This window comes from Schistocerca nitens, chromosome 1, assembly GCF_023898315.1.
Source record: "Schistocerca nitens isolate TAMUIC-IGC-003100 chromosome 1, iqSchNite1.1, whole genome shotgun sequence".
In the NCBI taxonomy this organism is placed as follows: domain Eukaryota; kingdom Metazoa; phylum Arthropoda; class Insecta; order Orthoptera; family Acrididae; genus Schistocerca; species Schistocerca nitens.
In genome coordinates this window covers 351,778,746-351,799,248 of record NC_064614.1, presented here as the reverse complement: position 1 = coordinate 351,799,248, position 20,503 = coordinate 351,778,746, and the positions used below count along the sequence as shown (strand labels likewise).

The 20,503-nt window shown below is 41.3% G+C and overlaps 1 protein-coding gene and 5 non-coding genes across 6 annotated transcripts in view; 5 read left to right on the top strand and 1 right to left on the bottom strand.

Moving 5' to 3' along the window:
* LOC126248766 (pre-piRNA 3'-exonuclease trimmer-like) overlaps nucleotides 1–20,503 on the bottom strand; it is a 250,164-nt gene that overhangs the window by 171,959 nt on the left and 57,702 nt on the right. The window contains exon 4 of the mRNA XM_049950130.1: nucleotides 13,344–13,551. Coding sequence (XP_049806087.1) covers nucleotides 13,344–13,551 — 208 coding nt within the window. The remainder of the gene's footprint in view (nucleotides 1–13,343; nucleotides 13,552–20,503) is intronic.
* Nucleotides 2,723–2,797, top strand: Trnat-ugu (transfer RNA threonine (anticodon UGU)). Its single transcript has one exon. It is a non-coding gene; the product is annotated as a tRNA-Thr (tRNA).
* Trnat-ugu (transfer RNA threonine (anticodon UGU)) lies at nucleotides 3,129–3,203 on the top strand. The gene has a single exon. It is a non-coding gene; the product is annotated as a tRNA-Thr (tRNA).
* On the top strand, nucleotides 3,535–3,609 carry Trnat-ugu (transfer RNA threonine (anticodon UGU)). The gene has a single exon. It is a non-coding gene; the product is annotated as a tRNA-Thr (tRNA).
* On the top strand, nucleotides 4,347–4,421 carry Trnat-ugu (transfer RNA threonine (anticodon UGU)). The gene has a single exon. It is a non-coding gene; the product is annotated as a tRNA-Thr (tRNA).
* Trnat-ugu (transfer RNA threonine (anticodon UGU)) lies at nucleotides 4,753–4,827 on the top strand. Its single transcript has one exon. It is a non-coding gene; the product is annotated as a tRNA-Thr (tRNA).

Sequence of the window (20,503 nt, the reverse complement as noted above, 5' to 3'; positions counted from 1 at the left end):
AGGTCTGCAGGCCAATGAGGAGACAAGGGCACCCCAAGGGCTCATCTGCAGCAAGGGGCACCTCGCCGAGCTCTGACCCCAGGCAACCTGATGCACGGGTAAGACTAACATAACAAACAACTTCATTCAGCTGGGTGGAGAAGACACCACTATCAATTGGACCGACAAAAGTAATATAAGGTGAGAGAAACAATCAGGCCAATAGACGGGTGGGCATAATAAAGAGTCTCCAGGGATTCGGCACACATCAGGGGCATCTGTCTAACAACCATACCACCTCCAATCTGATACAGTCAACCTGGAAGAAATCTGTTCAACTGGTCTTTCATCATTGGTTAGTATCGTTGTTGTTGTTGTTGTTGTTGTGGTCTTCAGTCCTGAGACTGGTTTGATGCAGCTCTCCATTCTACTCTATCCTGTGCAAGCTTCTTCATCTCCCAGTACTTACTGCGGCCTAAATCTTTCTGAATCTGCTTAGTGTATTCATCTCTTGGTCTCCCTCTACGATTTTTACCCTCCACCCTGCCCTCCAATACTAAATTGGTGATCCCTTGATGCCTCAGAACATGTCCTACCAACCGATCCCTTCTTCTAGTCAAGTTGTGGCACAAACTCCTCTTCTCCCCAATTCTATTCAATACCTCCTCATTAGTTATGTGATCTACCCATCTAATCTTCAGCATTCTTCTGTAGTACCACATTTTGAAAGCTTCTTTCTCTTCTTGTCCAAACTATTTATTGTCCATGTTTCACTTCCATTCATAGCTACACTCCATACAAATACTTTCAGAAATGACTTCCTGACACTTAAATCTATACTCGATGTTAACAAATTTCTCTTCTTCAGAAACGCTTTCCTTGCCATTGCCAGTCTACATTTTATATCCTCTCTACTTCGACCATCATCAGTTATTTTGCTCCCCAAATAGCAAAACTCCTTTACTACTTTAAGTGTCTCATTTCCTAATCCAATCCCCTCAGCATCACCCGATTTAATTTGACTACATTCCATTATCCTCGTTTTGCTTTTGTTGATGTTTATCTTATATCCTCCTTTCAAGACACTGTCCATTCCGTTCCCAACTGCTCTTCCAAGTCCTTTGCTGTCTCTGACAGAATTACAATGTCATCGGCGAACCTCAAAGTTTTTTTCTTCTCCATGGATTTTAATACCTACTCCGAACTTTTCTTTTGTTTCCTTTATTGCTTGCTCAATACACAGATTGAATAACATCGGGGATAGGCTACAACCCTGTCTCACTCCCTTCCCAACCACTGCTTCCCTTTCATACCCCTCGACTCTTATAACTGCCATCTGCTTTCTGTACAAATTGTAAATAGCCTTTCGCTCCCTGTATTTTACCCCTGCCACCTTCAGAATTTGAAAGAGAGTATTCCAGTCAACATTGTCAAAAGCTTTCTCTAAGTCTACCAATGCTAGAAACATAGGTTTGCCTTTTCTTAATCTATTTTCTAGGATAAGTCGTAGGGTCAGTATTGCCTCATGTGTTCCAACATTTCTACGGAATCCAAACTGATCTTTCCCGAGGTCGGCTTCTACCAGTTTTTCCATTCGTCTGTAAATAATTTGCATTAGTATTTTGCAGCTGTGACTTATTAAACTGATAGTTCGGTAATTGTCACACTGTCAACACCTGCTTTCTTTGGGATTGGAATTATTATATTATTCTTTAAGTCTGAGGGTATTTTGCCTGTCTCATACATTTTGCTCACCAGATGGTGGAGTTTTGTCAGGACTGGCTCTCCCAAGGCTGTCAGTAGTTCTAATGGAATGTTGTCTATACCTGGGTCCTTGTTTCGACTTAGGTCTTTCAGTGCTCTATCAAACTCTTCACGCAGTATCGTATCTCCAATTTCATCTTCATCTACATCCTCTTCCCTTTCTATAACATTGCCCTCAAGTACATCACCCTTGTATAGACCCTCTATATACTCCTTCCACCTTTCTGATTTCCCTTCTTTGCTTAGAACTGGGTTTCAACCTGAGCTCTTGATATTCATACAAGTGGTTCTCTTTCCTTCAAAGGTCTCTTTAATTTTCCTGTAGGCAGTATCTATCTTACCCCTAGTGAGATAAGCCTCTACATCCTTACATTTGTCCTCTAGCCATGCCTGCTTAGCCATTTTGCACTTCCTGTCGATCTCATTTTTGAGACATTTGTATTCCTTTTGGCCTGCTTCATGTACTGCATTTTTATATTTTCTCCTTTCATCAATTAAATTCAGTATTTCTTCTGTCACCCAAGGATTTCTACTAGCCCTCGTCTTTTTACCTACTTGATCCTCTGCTGCCTTCACTACTTCATCCCTCAGAGCTACCCATTCTTCTTCTACTGTATTTCTTTCCCCCATTACTGTCAATTGTTCCCTTATGCTCGCCCTGAAACTCTGTACAACCTCAGGTTCTGTCAGTTTATTCGGATCCCATCTCCTTAAATTCCCACCTTTTTGCAGTTTCTTCAGTTTTAATCTACAGTTCATAACCAATAGATTGTGGTCAGAGTCCACATCTGCCCCTGGAAATGTCTTACAATTTAAAACCTGGTTCCTAAATTTCTGTCTTACCATTATATAATCTATCTAAAACCTGTCAGTATCTCCAGGCTCCTTCCATGTATACAACCTTCTTTTATGATTCTTGAACCAAGTGTTAGCTTGGAGCGTGCAAGGGACAAGTCCCTGCAGACACACTATCCTCTGTGCCCGCGGTGGCTCAGATGGATAGAGCGTCTGCCATGTAAGCAGGAGATCCCGGGTTCGAGTCCCGGTCGGGGCACACATTTTCAACATGTCCCCAACGAAGTGTATCAACGCCTGCTTGCAGCTAGGGTGTTCATTTAATTATCATTTCAATTCTAGCAAAGCTGCATGGTCATATATAGTTAAAATAAATATGGGTTCCCGGCCTTTGACCTTCTTGTGTGCGAACGCACACGCTATGCCCGAACTCGTACGGGACTTGGTAGATTAATCTGCCACGAGTAATGAGTATGATGGGCAAACATCTAATAGGCGCACTACGAAAGTAGTGTTGTGGACATGTTGGGAATGTGGATCTCACGGGGAGCGTGCAAGGGATAAGTCCCTGCAGACACACTATCCTCTGTGCCCGCGGTGGCTCAGATGGATAGAGCGTCTGCCATGTAAGCAGGAGATCCCGGGTTCGAGTCCCGGTCGGGGCACACATTTTCAACATGTCCCCAACGAAGTGTATCAACAGCTGCTTGCAGCTAGGGTGTTCATTTAATTATCATTTCAATTCTAGCAAAGCTGCATGGTCATATATAGTTAAAATAAATATGGGTTCCCGGCCTTTGACCTTCTTGTGTGCGAACGCACACGCTATGCCCGAACTCGTACGGGACTTGGTAGATTAATCTGCCACGAGTAATGAGTATGATGGGCAAACATCTAATAGGCGCACTACGAAAGTAGTGTTGTGGACATGTTGGGAATGTGGATCTCACGGGGAGCGTGCAAGGGATAAGTCCCTGCAGACACACTATCCTCTGTGCCCGCGGTGGCTCAGATGGATAGAGCGTCTGCCATGTAAGCAGGAGATCCCGGGTTCGAGTCCCGGTCGGGGCACACATTTTCAACATGTCCCCAACGAAGTGTATCAACGCCTGCTTGCAGCTAGGGTGTTCATTTAATTATCATTTCAATTCTAGCAAAGCTGCATGGTCATATATAGTTAAAATAAATATGGGTTCCCGGCCTTTGACCTTCTTGTGTGCGAACGCACACGCTATGCCCGAACTCGTACGGGACTTGGTAGATTAATCTGCCACGAGTAATGAGTATGATGGGCAAACATCTAATAGGCGCACTACGAAAGTAGTGTTGTGGACATGTTGGGAATGTGGATCTCACGGGGAGCGTGCAAGGGATAAGTCCCTGCAGACACACTATCCTCTGTGCCCGCGGTGGCTCAGATGGATAGAACGTCTGCCATGTAAGCAGGAGATCCCGGGTTCGAGTCCCGGTCGGGGCACACATTTTCAACATGTCCCCAACGAAGTGTATCAACGCCTGCTTGCAGCTAGGGTGTTCATTTAATTATCATTTCAATTCTAGCAAAGCTGCATGGTCATATATAGTTAAAATAAATATGGGTTCCCGGCCTTTGACCTTCTTGTGTGCGAACGCACACGCTATGCCCGAACTCATACGGGACTTGGTAGATTAATCTGCCACGAGTAATGAGTATGATGGGCAAACATCTAATAGGCGCACTACGAAAGTAGTGTTGTGGACATGTTGGGAATGTGGATCTCACGGGGAGCGTGCAAGGGATAAGTCCCTGCAGACACACTATCCTCTGTGCCCGCGGTGGCTCAGATGGATAGAGCGTCTGCCATGTAAGCAGGAGATCCCGGGTTCGAGTCCCGGTCGGGGCACACATTTTCAACATGTCCCCAACGAAGTGTATCAACGCCTGCTTGCAGCTAGGGTGTTCATTTAATTATCATTTCAATTCTAGCAAAGCTGCATGGTCATATATAGTTAAAATAAATATGGGTTCCCGGCCTTTGACCTTCTTGTGTGCGAACGCACACGCTATGCCCGAACTCGTACGGGACTTGGTAGATTAATCTGCCACGAGTAATGAGTATGATGGGCAAACATCTAATAGGCGCACTACGAAAGTAGTGTTGTGGACATGTTGGGAATGTGGATCTCACGGGGAGCGTGCAAGGGATAAGTCCCTGCAGACACACTATCCTCTGTGCCCGCGGTGGCTCAGATGGATAGAGCGTCTGCCATGTAAGCAGGAGATCCCGGGTTCGAGTCCCGGTCGGGGCACACATTTTCAACATGTCCCCAACGAAGTGTATCAACGCCTGCTTGCAGCTAGGGTGTTCATTTAATTATCATTTCTGTACAAAATTCTACCAGGCGGTTTCCTCGTTCATTTCTTACCCCCAATCCATATTCACCTACTACGTTTCCTACTCTTCCTTTTCCTACTATTGAATTCCAGTCACCCATGACTATTAAATTTTTGTCTCCCTTCACTATCTGAATAATTTCTTTTATCTCATCATACATTTCTTCAATTTCTTCGTCATCTGCGGAGCTAGTTGGCATATAGACTTGTACTACTGTCACAAGTGTGGGCTTCGTGTCTATCTTGGTCACAATAATGCGTTCACTATGTTGTTTGTAGTAGCTTACCCAAACTCCTATTTTTTATTCATTATTAAACCTACTCCTGCATTACCCCCATTCGATTTTGTATTTATAACCCTGTATTCACCTGACCAACCAAAAGTCTTGTTCCTCCTGCCACCAAACTTCGCTAATTCCCCCTATATCTAACTTTAACCAATCCATTTCCCTTTTTAAATTTTCTCATCTACCTGCCCGATTAAGGGGTCTGACATTCCACGCTCCGATCCGTAGAACGCCAGTTTTCTTTCTCCTGATAACGACGTCTCTTCAGTAGTCCCCGCCCGGAGATTTGAATGGGGGACTATTTTACCTCCGGAATATTTTACCCAAGAGGACGCCATCATCATTTATTCATACAGTAAAGCTGCATGCCCTCGGGAAAAATTACGGCCATAGTTTCCCCTTGCTTTCAGCCGTTCGCAGTACCAGCACAGCAAGGCCATTTTGGTTAGTGTTACAAGGCCAGATCAGTCAATCATCCAGACTTCTGCCCCTGCAACTACTGAAAAGGCTGCTGCCCCTCTTCAGGAAACGGGGTGAGGGGGTTAGTATCATGGATTACAAATCCTTAACATCTTGCATTCATCCGAGTGCTATATAAGGGGGCACTCCTAAAACAGGGTGCAGTGGGAAAAGGACTAACTGCACCTAAAAGTGGTTCAAAACTGAGTGAAAGAGCAGTGAACAGGGTGGCTTGCACAAAATGTATTATCGAGGGCAACGCTTTGAACTGCCCCCCCCCCCCCCCCACACACACACACACACACACACACACACACACACACACCACCACCACCACCACCACCACCACCACCCACACAGTTGAAGGCATCCCAACCATCCCAATCCCACTCCAAAATCAGTTTGAAACACTAGATCTGAGAACAAAAACCACTTTTTTGGAGAAAAGGAGACATAGTCAACTGTCTATATGTTGTTCATCAACATTAGAGGCATAGAATTTGGAAGACTATGCTTTGTGTGAAGAACGAGAAAGAGGGGGAATTCCGCCAGAACATGAGCTACTGTCTGTAAGACTCCGCAACTACAACATCAGAGTGGCTCATTACATAACATAAAACTTACATTAATCAAGCATGGCCACTGCAGAGGCGACACACAATGGAAGAATCCTTCCTGTAGGAATGAAAGGGGGAAACAACATGCAGCGCAGTCTCCTTAATGGCACACAGTTTGTTAGAGAAGGTAGTAGATCATCACTTGTTGCTCCATTTCTAAGAGAGTAGAGGTCTTACACGCACCCGTAAATCTGCACCCAGGGTCATCTAAGTAAATATTGGGTGAGTAACGACTTCTCTAGTAAAACAGTTGGTCAGTTCATTCTCCAAGATAATAATATGACTGGAGACACAGAGAAAGACAATGAGCAGGTGGTTTGATTAAGGTCAGAGAGAAGATTGTGAATGGCCGATATCACGGAGTGATGAGAGTAACATTGACCAATACCTTGGAGACAGCTCATTGAGTCATTACAAATTAAACAACAGTTGAGGGAGATCTGTTTAGTAATATTTAGGATTCCTCTGTAAAACACTCCATGTTCCCAGCAACATTGGTTCTAAAAGGCGGGATATATAAAAGCATATGCATGCTGCAGTTCCTTCAGCCACTGGCTGGTGTCATGTAGTTGGCTTCTAAGGTGAGGGTTCTCTATAGGGAGCCCTGTTTGCTTCTATGGCCAGGTGTGGAGAGTCGAGGTCCTTATGAGATGCAGGGACCACAAGAAGGAGAGGGGGGCAGGGAGGGCGGAGGGAGGGACCTACTGTATGCCCCATGGACTAATTTCATTGCACAGTGACAAGAGGTCAATGTTGAACCTCCAAGATTCATGAATAAGTAAGCCCCAGAAATTTGCAGAAATTACAAACTTTAAATGATAAGTAATTGCAGGAGGTAGGAACTGAACTAGCCAGCCAGTGACTATATACATTGCACCACAGCTTCGTAAGACAATTTGAGTGTCATTTTTCATGGCTTCCATTGTAACCATGTCTTTTTCGCCTCCTCTTCTTCTGCCTGTGGACAATAAGCTCACCTGTACCACATTCTTATACCAGACACATGATCTCTCTTCCTCCCAGTTGTCACCCAGTCTCTCTCTTTTTCCCCACCTCCTTTTTCTCCTTACCCACATGAGATCCACTACCCAGTCACTTGGTACGTTGTATCCATTCCTTCAAGGTATGATATCACGGAACAAGCAGCTCCACACAGCAAGTGGAGATGCTCACCCACTTCTCACATTGCAATAGCGATGGGTTCAAGCAGTACTCGCATCTGCACATATCGGAATAATATCTCCCCACGTAGGATGTCCCGACACTTACTACTAAATGTCATGAACATCCTTTGTTGTCATGGAGGCTTGGAAGTGGGACATGCATCCTAAAAATGCCGTGTCACAATTCAATGGTTAAATATGAATTGGTTGTTAAAGATTTCAGCTGTAAAATTTCTTACATTAAGCTTGCAAGTCACACCACTGAAAATATTTTTCCAATATCCCAGATGACTTTTTTTTAAATAAATGTAGGCTGATGTCAGTATACTCAAAGAGTAAATTCCTTTAGGCACCTGTAATTATCTCCTCATGCCATCCCTTAAAACCACTTTACTGCAATGACTCTTATCATAAGATTTTCTATCTTTAAGTAATTATGTTTTTTTTTTTTTAGACATTTTCTCTTGTTGCTTAACTGCAAGCCGTCCTTACTCTTTTTTTACTAGATTAATTGATCTGGTCTTCACCAGTCTCTGGTAACAGCACTTTTTAAACGCTTCTAATTGTTGTGAAACTTCCTGGCAGATTAAAACTGTGTGCCGGACCGAGACTCAAACTCGGGACCTTTGCCTTTCACAGGCAAGTGCACACAGTTTTAATCTGCCACGAAGTTTCATATCAGCGCACACTCTGCTGTAGAGTGAAAATCTCATTCTGGAAACACCCCCAGGCTGTGGCTAAGCAATGTCTCCGCAATATCATTTCTTTCAGGAGTGCTAGTTCTGCAAGGTTTGGAGGAGAGCTTTGGTAAAGTTTGGAAGGTAGGAGACAAGATACTGGCAGAAGTAAAGTTGTGAGGATGGGGCATTTGTCGTGCTTAGGTAGCTCAGATGTAGAGCACTTGCCTGCAAAGGGTAAAGGTCCCAAGTTTGAGTCTCGGTCCAGCACACAGTTTTAATCTGCCAGGAAGTTTCATATCAGTGCACACACTGCTGCAGAGTGTAAATCTCATTCTGGCTTCTAATTGTTATCTTCCCTATGTTCATGTTTCAAACCCATACAAAGCTGTGCTCCAAAAATAACTTGTGTATCTTCTCAGGTCACAAGATGTGTATTTTTAGTTGTTAGCACTTCCTTCATTTTTACAAAAACCTGCGGCTTTAAGAAACCCTTGCTACTATGTCTTTCTTACACCTTCAGCCTTCTGAGCCAACAAAATTCATGCATCTTTTGCAGAATCTCTTCTCCCAGTTCAGTATTTAACCATTTTTCAATTTCCTATAGATATTTCTAAAGCATAGTGCTTTTGTACTTCATTTTTACATGTCTTTTTTGGTTGCTTTTTGCTAACACCCCGTATCTCTTTCTAGAAATATCTTATTCTGTGACAAATCACTGTTTTTATATGCAACTTCCATATTTCCAATGGCGGATACTTCAACAACACAGGAATACATGATATGCTGATGTATTATCCTTTCACAGATTCCACAAACATAAACAACTTTATGGAGTAAATTCACTCTAGCTAATTATAATTAAATGCTAAATCTAGTTATATTATTCAAACAACACAAACATTACTCAAGATAGTCTTCACAATTTATTAAGGTTGCAGTTACAACAACAGTAACAATAATGTGGAATACATGTGGTGGATTTAAAGGTTTTTCTTCTGACAAGACAAGTGATCTACCAGAGAAGATTAATACTGTGGATTAATTTTTATGTGTTCTCAGAGAAACTATGTTCACAGAGAAGGTGTGTGTTGCATTATACTGTTATTTTGTTTCATTCATTACTAGAATCTGTAAATGTGGAAGTAATAAATAGTTTAAGAGAAATTCAGAACAGTTTTTCTTATAAATTTTGGGTGCTCCTCCGCGATCAACAGTACAAGTGACAACATAGTTTTGGACATCTAATTTAAATGTTTATGATGAATTTTTCTCAGTGTTGTTTTGCTCGTTATGGCATAGCAAAGTGTAATTGTGTGGATTTTGGATCTATGATGGAAATCCACATTTTAATGAATACCTGTAGGAGAATAAACAATGCTTATAACTTTTAAACACTGCAAGAAAAGGAGTATTTTCCAGCGAAACAAAAACTATTAGATGAAACAAGTTGTAACATGGAACACCAAGTTGGCAGGCGCAATGGAAGGTTTGATTACGCATGATTTTTGAGAGGTTACAATAGTTTCATTTCTAGTAATTTCAGAACACTGTGAAGGGTGAAGAAAAGAGTACACGAAAGAACTTGCCCCCCTTCTAACAGCCGTGTACCGCAAGTCTCCAGAGGAACGGAGGGTTCCAAATGATTGGAAAAGAGCACAGGTAGTCCCAGTCTTCAAGAAGGTTCGTCAAGCAGATGCGCAAAACTATAGACCTATATCTCTGACGTCGATCTGTTGTAGAATTTTAGAACATGTTTTTTGCTCGAGTATCATGTCGTTTTTGGAAACCCTGAATCTACTAGGTAGGAATCAACATGGATTCCGGAAACAGCGATCGTGTGAGACCCAACTCGCTTTATTTGTTCATGAGACCCAGAAAATATTAGATACAGGCTCCCAGGTAGATGCTATTTTTCTTGACTTCCGGAAGGCATTCAATACAGTTCCGCACTGTCGCCTGATAAACAAAGTAAGAGCCTACGGAATATCAGACCAGCTGTGTCGCTGGATTGAAGAGTTTTTAGCAACCAGAACACAGCATATTGTTATCAATGGAGAGACGTCTACAGACGTTAAAGTAACCTCTGGCGTGCCACAGGGGAGTGTTATGGGACCATTGCTTTTCACAATATATATAAATGACCTAGTAGATAGTGTTGGAAATTCCATGCGGCTTTTCGCGGATGATGCTGTAGTATACAGAGAAGTTGCAGCATTAGAAAATTGTATCGAAATGCAGGAAGATCTGCAGCGGATAGGCACTTGGTGCAGGGAGTGGCAACTGTCCCTTAACATAGACAAATGTAATGTATTGCGAATACATAGAAAGAAGGATCCTTTATTGTATGATTATATGATAGCGGAACAAACACTGGTAGCAGTTACTTCTGTAAAATATCTGGGAGTATGCGTGCGGAACGATTTGAAGTGGAATGATCATATAAAATTAATTGTTGGTAAGGCGGGTACCAGGTTGAGATTCATTGGGAGAGTGCTTAGAAAATGTAGTCCATCAACAAAGGAGGTGGCTTACAAAACACTCGTTCGACCTATACTTGAGTATTGCTCATCAGTGTGGGATCCGTACCAGATCGGGTTGACGGAGGAGATAGAGAAGATCCAAAGAAGAGCGGCGCGTTTCATCACAGGGTTATTGGTAACCGTGATAGCGTTACGGAGATGTTTAATAAACTCAAGTGGCAGACTCTGCAAGAGAGGCGCTCTGCATCGCGGTGTAGCTTGCTCGCCAGGTTTCGAGAGGGTGCGTTTCTGGATGAGGTGTCGAATATATTGCTTCCCCCTACTTATACCTCCCGAGGAGATCACGAATGTAAAATTAGAGAGATTAGAGCACGCACGGAGGCTTTCAGACAGTCGTTCTTCCCGCGAACCATACACGACTGGAACAGGAAAGGGAGGTAATGACAGTGGCACGTAAAGTGCCCTCCGCCACACACCGTTGGGTGGCTTGCGGAGTATAAATGTAGATGTAGAGGTAGATGTGAAAATTTGTAACTTATATAGAAACGGCAATGTTAAGCAAAATTGAAAAGTAAATGAAAATTTCATTTCTGCATCAGTTAAAGCCATTAAATCTTTACACGAGTTTATTTTTGAAGCTGTTCCAGATGACAGAAAAAAAAAATCAAAAACACTTGAGATAATTTCTTTTGGCTTGAAACTAAGATGTCATTTATTGAAGCATCATTTTCAGACACAGAATTGGGAGCAACCTGTAATACAATGTGTACAGATAGTGGAATGAAAAATGAAGTAACTACTGAAAATTGTTATTTATCCAAAATTGACAACTTTGCATTGATAATTAATGGCACAGAATCTGAAGAAGAAGCTGCTGTTGCTGCTGATTATTATGATGATGAAAGAGATGATTCAATCCAAACAGGTAGTGATTAGATTGAGTTTACTGGAAAAGAAGATCTACATCTACATCTACATCTACATCCATACTCCGCAAGCCACCTGACCGTGTGTGGCAGAGGGTACCTTGAGAACCTCTATCGGTTCTCCCTTCTATTCCAGTCTCGTATTGTTCGTGGAAAGAAGGATTGTCGATATGCTTCTGTGTGGGCTCTAATCTCTCTGATTTTATCCTCATGGTCTCTTCGCGAGATATACGTAGGAGGGAGCAATATACTGCTTGACTCTTCGGTGAAGATATGTTCTCGAAACTTTAACAAAAGCCCGTACCGAGCTACTGAGAGTCTCTGCTGCAGAGTCTTCCACTGGAGTTTATCTATCATCTCCATAACGCTTTCGCGATTACTAAATGATCCTGTAACGAAGCGCGCTGCTCTCCTTTGGATCTTCTTTATCTCTTCTATCAAACCTATCTGGTATGGATGAAAGACTCCGATTCGGCAACAGATGATAAATGCAAGAAACAATTCTCACCACGTTCACAGGAAAGTGTGAATGATGCTGGGGTGCTCTTAAGTCGTTCAGCACCAATGATGGACATCCCGTTAAAAAGTGGATCACTGATTTCGAGGGAACACCATTTTCAATGGTTTGTAATCATCAGCACAAAATATTGCTAGAAGATCTGACTGAGCTTTCATTGCAGGATAGAACAGTCTTACATCATGGGCTGCACTGAAAAAGACATTACAAGAAGAATTCAACATGAAGACAACTGCTGCAGAGATCCAGAGACTACTCATCCTACAAAAGAAGAAAAGGAAGTCTCTTCAAGAATATTTTATTGTAATGAAAGAAATTGCAAGCCATTACGATACTGATAATGACTTCTTGTACCAATGTGTGACTGTGGGACAGAAGAAGATTCAGTCACAAAGCTTCTGCTTTATGGCACTGGAAATGAAAGAGATTTAAAGGAGAAATCGAAAACAAAGAGCTGTGAAACAAAAGAGCTGTGAAGTAATTACTGAAAAAAAGTTACAGCAATGAAAATTTCTCAACCTCCAATTACAAAAAAGGTAAAGACTTGGTAATAACAGCACTATAAGCACAGCTTAGGATCCAAACAAAGAGTTTCAACTGTGATGACAGCGTACCTAGGTCAAGTGACTAACCACGAAAGCAAAGAAAAGGTATGCTTGAATTGTGACCACACAGAGACTGTGACCACATATGTGAGAGTTGTTCTTGTGCGAATGTGTGCAAGTTTTCTACTTCTGAACATACACTTTGTCTGAAACCTGAAATATTTCTAGCAGTGTTCTTCACTGACCCTGTCTGTGAATCAATGCCTCCTCCATGCAGTGAGTAGCAATCTATCCTTTCCACATTGTTGTTGCTCCATCCTGGACTTTCCATTGCTAGATTTGATTGGCAAGGTAATAACCATAAGGAGCTCAGAACTATGACAAAACGCGCTACATTTATGCGACCCTCGTGAAATGACTACTCATCGTCGGTGTCATACGCTTGGCAAGACGGCCACATGTGGGATTTGGATGGGGGAGTTACAGGTTTTTCTACTGACAAGTTATGTGCCAGAGGAGAAGATAATTGCAGAGCAGTTTTCATGTGTCCACGGAGAAACTATGTTCACAGAGAGGACATAAGTTGCACCGGACTGTCCTTTTTGATTGTTTTCACTGTAACAAACTGAGAAAGTAACATGTAGTTTACATGAAAGTCGTCAGAACCACTTTTCCTACAAAAATAAATAAGTTATTTGTTTTAATATTTAAGATATAAGGTTACAAAACTGCACAGCAATTGAAAAGAATTTCTTACCTGGCAAAACATCATGGAACTGCTGGTACAAAAGCATTAGGTCTAAAAGGCAATTGTGCCCTACAATTGGTTTCTTCAGTTCAACTAACAGTTTGAAAATATGGGAGAAACCAAGCAGATAGTGGATTAAGTCTTCATCTAATTTTTCCTTATTCTCTTTGTTAGACATTAAGCGATGTTTCTCTGTTGCGATCTTTTTAACAATGATCTGCAGGGCAAAAATATTGTTCACTATAGAAAACACTTTTAGCAAGACAGTATAAAAGATTATGAAAGGAGACAGAAAATATGCACACTGAACATCATCCTCTTTAGCTCATAGAACATGGCGCAACTGCCAATATTATAGGCATTAGATAAAGAAGCCGAGCTCAGATTGTAAAGTAAAGAATTTCAAGTAACATTTTGTACCATTACGGAAATAAACATGTGAGCACCCATCTAAAATGATTTTGGGAAAGACCTAAAACTCTCAAATTAAATAAGCCAGATGGGAAACTGAACATGAACACGTGAAAACTGTTTTGACCACCATACAATATCACTCAGTTGTCCAACTATAACTTACATTAAATGCACATAAGCTGAATTCTGATCAATTATCCTTTCTTTCTTCTACTTATTTCATCTGATGATGATAGATCCACATCATCTTCAGAATGTTTTTAATAATTCGGAATTTTTAAATTTCTTTGTACTCATCTAAATTTCTCTTATGAGCCAAATATAAAGTCCATATTCACTATTACTACAATCTTTTTACTAATTACTTCACTTCAAAGCACATACATACTTTCACCAGCTATGACGACTCAAATGTGATACTGCGGGCATTTCCTTTGACTTCTTATCCAATACTAATAATAGGAAATTAAAATCCTATATGTATTTCTTATTACTGCCGTTGTTATCATGTACACTCAGCTGTCTGTCAAAACTTCCACATACAAATGCATACACGTGCACAGGCACACATACACCTGAATAAATACAACGTGCCAAGTGACTGGGTAGTGGATCTCATGTGGGTAAGGAGAAAAAGGAGGCGGGGAAAAAGAGAAAGACTGGGTGACAACCGGGAGGAAGAGAGATCATGTGTCTCGTATAAGAATGCGGTACAGGTGAGCTTATTGTCCACAGGCAGGCATGATTGTGCACAACACACATTGGTGTGGAAGTATTGATTTCTACATCTGTCTATTTGATCATGTCAGTGGTTCATTGTCCCAGTCAAGATAAACGTTCAGACAAGTTATGTGATTTGGGCATCCTATGTCTGATTCATTAGCTCCCCAAAGGGTATGCATTCCAATACCTCACTTCAAAGATCAAGTATTGTGTGGAAAAGTAAAGCACAGATCCAGCCATAGTTGGAACTAATTTGACCATGTTACCAGACAGCCATGTTCTATTTGGAAGTACTGCATATTGTTATCTTACACTAAAAACGCTTTCACTTTCATAGCTGCATTTCAGTTCAAAGTAGTACGTGTATTTACCTTGTAGTACAAGCATGGAAAGCGATCATAGAAAGAGCATTCACAGAGGACCACAATTGCTTGTTGCTAACTTTGTTAAGTTTGATGACAATGAATAGGAAAGAGTTAAGTAGAAGTGCCAATCAGAAAATGCAACGAAAGGTGCAATCAAATTATGAATTTGAGGCAAATTATGGAAGGAAGAATACAATGCTAAGTTGTATGTGATTCAAGTAACAACCCCAAAGAAAAAGATGCAAAATGTACACAGTAAGTACCTCACTGGCAATATGGTTGAATGTCTTGTTATGGATCAATTTTTGCAATATACAAACAATACAGAGAAATACTGACTCTGAAAACCTTCACAGTTTTTGTCACACAGAAATTCAATGCTTGCAATGAATCTCTGAGAAGAATTATTCTGTCAATGGGGCCAGGCTTTAAAAGAACCCAGCACAAACAAGTTATAATGGGTAAAGTGAATGACACAGTTTGAAAAAGTATACATGTTAGATTTTTACAAAAATATGAAGCATCAGAAATCAAGCAGTCTGTGTTTATCCAGACAAAGCATGGCTTCATTCACATTACACTGTGAATAAATGCTGACACAATGGAAGTGTGAGAAAAATATCATTAAACAAAAGTGCTGGTCAATATTTAATTGTTTTGCTTTGAAGGGTGTTAGCATTCATTTGTGTACTGCGTAACAGTGCTGTTCCACTTTTGAGTCTACTGGAATATATGCTGTTACTACCTCCCCCCCCCTCCCCCATCGCCACCACCCAGTTTCTTGGTTGTAACAATGAAAGTGCAACCACAATGGCCAGGCTTCAGATTACTTTGCCAGTTAATAAGTATCACTTCATCATAACAACATCACAAGGTCTTATTGACCTAGTATCCTACCCATGCCAACAAATTACAAAAATAATAATCACAATCAACTCCTCCATTGCAGCTGTCTGCCTCTAGACTGAGATATCCCATACTCTGCACACATTTTGATACCCTGCTGCATTTAAGAAAAATAGTGAAGTACTTTCTTTTGTCAACTCATAACTTTTGCCCAAAAATTAACATATACACTGCCTGCATGGGAATGTGAGAGGAGTCATACTCATCGACAAGGTGCTGGTCGATCGCACCTGAAGACCACAAGGGTGTATCACTTGTATTGTGCACCAACCGAATCATAACCCCTTCACATATGCACCCGTCATTCAATAACATGTACAGGACTCCCTGCAACACTGTGTGTCTTCCCACATTTGTTCAGAGATTTGTAGCAGTTGGACTAGGGAATTACTGTACCTTGCATAGACTGCTGGCTGAATTTGGAGTGATGCCATGACTGGGAAAAAACAGTGATGAATCACTGTGCTGCACTACTACAGATGACCACTGTTGGCAAGTATGGCAGCAACCATGACCACTGTTGGTAAGTACGGCAGCAACACAGAGGAAGGTGCCACTATTCCAATGTTATGAAGAGCCACAGCAGTGTTACTCCTGATGACACAATGGTATGTCACAGACTTCCTGCACCCTCACCTGTTACCTTCCATGTGACTATAGCGTGGTGATACTATTTTTCAACATGGCAATGCTCATCCACCACAGCACGTGTATCTGTATGCTTGATGTTGAGGTAATCTCATGGAAAGCAAGATCCGCATATCAGTCTTTGGTTAAAATGTGTGGGACCATCATGGACATCAAATCTGTCCTATCCCAGAATCCAGGATGTGAAGGACCTGTTACATGTCTGAAAGAACACATATCATATCCATATAAGTATATGTTACAATAGTTGAGGGTCAGTTTGCCTCAGAAGAGAATTCAATGACTTTATGATGACCTTCCCAACAGAATCAGTGCATGTATCATGGCCACAGTGGATGAAGCATCACACTAATAAATGGGCTAATGTTGCCAAGTTCTGTGTAATTTTGAGTCAATTTGTTGTCACTGAAATTACATCACATACCCTCTCAAACTGAGACGTCTGAATTGATTTCCTCCTGCCCTCCAGGATGGTCAACATCTTCTTCTTCTTCTTCTTCTTCTTCTTCTTCTTCACACAGACAGTGTGTGTCCGTTTCTCTCTGACAAACAATAAAGCAATGCCCATATCTTCTGCCAGATGTGCTCCTTTTTCAGGGTTGCAACAAGTTTCCCCAAGTACAATTCCCTGATATTTCGCTGATTTCCAGAATAGTTTTAGCATTTTTCCCTAACCAACTTTTGAGATCTTTGCAGTTATGGTACATGAAACAATAGTGCAAACAAGGATATATATATATATATATATATATATATATATACATACGCGCGCGAGAGTGTATACCCGTCCTTTTTTCCCCCTAAGGTAAGTCTTTCCGCTCCCGGGATTGGAATGACTCCTTACCCTCTCCCTTAAAACCCACATCCTTTCGTCTTTCCCTATGTGTTTCATTAAGACCACTGGTGTTATTTTATTTCAATAAAACAAAACACATTTGGTAACAAAAGTACACATTTCCTTGGAAGTTGTACGGCAGATTAAAAATACCTTCACTGATTTCAGAAATCACCTCAGAAAAAAGCTGGCCTCTTGAAAGAAGAGTATAAGGCGGGGAAGAACTGTGTAAACCAACACTGCAGGTGACCACCAATAAAATGTGGTTCTACTATGTTCATTATTGTCGGTTATTAGTCACTTCTTGTAAGCATTATTTTACAGGTATTGCGTGATTTTTCTTTCGAGAAATCTGGATACAGAGCGTAAAACTGCCAGCGACTGACAAAATTTTATTCTTCTTATCATCCAAACTTTCTAACATAAAAACTACTTTTGAAGTGCCAAAATGTACTAGAACAAATAAAATGTCAATAAAATGCCACACTGAACAACATATTTGCGGTGAGACAGTTGCAATTATTGAAATCCATCGCCCATGGCCTCTGGCCTGCTGAGGAGCACCACAGTCCTGGGTCCATGGATAAACCATGAAAATCCACTGCATTATGCCACACACAAACACATCCAACTCGCCAGTAGATCGGTGAGACTAGATCCAAAGGGCAGGGTCTGCACACTAGTGGGAACCGATTGGCTCCAGATCAGCAGGTCCGACCCATTACAGATACCGCAAAAACAACCTCTGGCTTTGGCCCATCGTGGAAATCCACTCATGTGGCCAGCCATTCATGAGCCACAGACAGCATGTTGATGGAATGAGACCATGGTGATCAATCAATCCAACAGATAACTTGTTCAAATACTCTGAAAATCAATAATAATGAGGACAGCTAGCAACTTACCATAAAGATGATTGCTGAGCTGCACAAAGGCAGGTAGAAAACAGAATCTCATTCTCATTCTAGAACCACACTCCCAAAACTAAATTTTCAGCCATAGCTTTTGTCATAAAACGAGCACACACACATTCACACAGTGACTTGGACACAACCCATGCAGACATGACTGCCGTCTCCGTCCACTGTGTCTGCAGTCTCTGAGAATCAGATCTGATGGGAGGCAGGGAGGCATGAAGAGTAGTTTGTTTAGCAATCCTCATGCCTCTCTGCCCCTCGTCGGCAGCTCCTAGGCTACCGGCAAGAAGTGGTGGCAACATTGACTGCAGGCTGAGGGGAGTGGTAGGAAGAAGGGAAGCACTAATAATGAGGGAGTAGGGACGTGGTGCATGTACTCAGCTGCACCCAGCCAGTGATGATGCACAACACCTCAGTCAACAAACCATTTCATGTACTGAAACGAAACAAGATTTTTCAAGTGTTTTTCCTTTTCTTTTTTTTCCAAATTTCCCTGATTTCCCTAACGTGTTTGAAATTCCGCAATTTCCCTGATTTCCAGAACCTGTGGCCACCCTGTTTTTCTGCTTCTCCTCAATATTCTACAATGTTCCCATACCTGCAAAATCTCTCTCTCTCTCTCTCTCTCTTGCCTAATACCTTTGTTCTGGTCGTATGTAAAGTATGCTAGCGGTAAGACACAATCAATGCCCTGTCTGCACAACAGCAATGGAAACACTATCACTGACAGTGCTGCCAAAGCAGAGTTACTCAACACAGCCTTCCAAAATTCCTTCACCAAAGAAGATGAAGTAATATTCCACAATTTTAATCAAGAACAGCTGCCAACATGAGTAACTCAGAAGTAGATACCTTTGTAGTAGTGAAGCAACTTAAATCACTTAATAAAAACAAGTCTTCCCATCCAGACTGTATACCAACTGTGTTCATTTCAGAGTATGCTGAAGCAGTAGCTTCATACTTAGCAATCGTACACAACCATTCGCTCAACAAAAGATCCATACCCAAAGACTGTAAGGTTGCACAGGTCACACCAGTATTCAAGAAAGGCAATATGAATAATCCACTAAATTATGGGGGCCTATCATTAACATCGATATGCAGCATGATTTTGGAATGTATACTGTATTCGAACATTACGAATTACCTTGAAGAGAATAGTCTGCTGTCACAGTGTCAACACAGATTCAGAAAACATTGTTCTTGCAAAACAAGTTGGCTCTTTGCTCAAAGTACAGAGTGCTATCAAAAAGGGATTTCAAATTGGTTCCATATTTCTAGATTTTCAGAAGGTTTTTGATACCATACCTTGCAAGCGGCTTGTAATGAAATTGCATGCTTATGGAACATCACCTCAGTTATGCAACTAGATTCATGATTTCCTGTCAGCGAGGTCACAGTTCATAGTAACTGCCAGAAAGTCTTCGAGTAAACCAGAAGGATGCCAGAAAGTCTTCGAGTAAACCAGAAGGATTTCAGGCATTCCCCAAGGTAGTGTTATAGACCCTCAGCTGTTCTCTATCTACATAAACAACTTAGGAGACAATCTGAGCAGCCATCTTAGGTTGTTTGTAGATGATGCTGTTGTTTATCATCTTGTAAAGTCATCAGAAGATCAAAACAAGCTTCACAAAGATTTAGAAAATATATCTGTATGGTGCGAAAATTGGCATCTTATCCTAAATAATAAAAAGTGTGAGAACACCACATGAGTGCTAAATGGAATCAGTTAAACTTTTATTACATGATAAATCAATCATATCAAAAGACCATAAATTCAAAGAAAACCTAGGAATTACAATTACGAGCAACTTGAATTGGAAAGAACACACAGAAAATGTTGTAGAGAAGGTGAACCAAAGACTGTGTTTTATTGGCAGAACACTTACAAGATGCAAGACACTTGTCCATCCTTTTCTGGTGTACTGCTGCATGATGTTGGATCCTTACTGGATAGGACAACAGAATAATGTGACTCATGTGCATGGGTTGTTGAATGCTGATTGTCAAATGAGAGTTTGACTGTTGGCTCTGAACATTCCTAAACCTATTTTGCAACACATTGTTACAGAAGAACTGAACCTGTGAAAGGTGTTCAGTAACCTTGTCCTCAAACTGTTGATGGATGAGCAAAAGGCCAACTGAGTGATGATGGCAAGCGAATGAAAGAACATATGAAAACTGAACCAGGTTATTTGAACAATGTATTAAAAGTGATGAAATTTGAGCATTTTGATACATCCCAGAGATGACACAAAGAGTACTGACTGGCATATCCCTGTGTCCCTGAAACAGAAGAAGGCAATGATGAGCAAATCCAAATTGAAGACATTCCTGATAGTCCTCTTCAAAGCCAAGGGT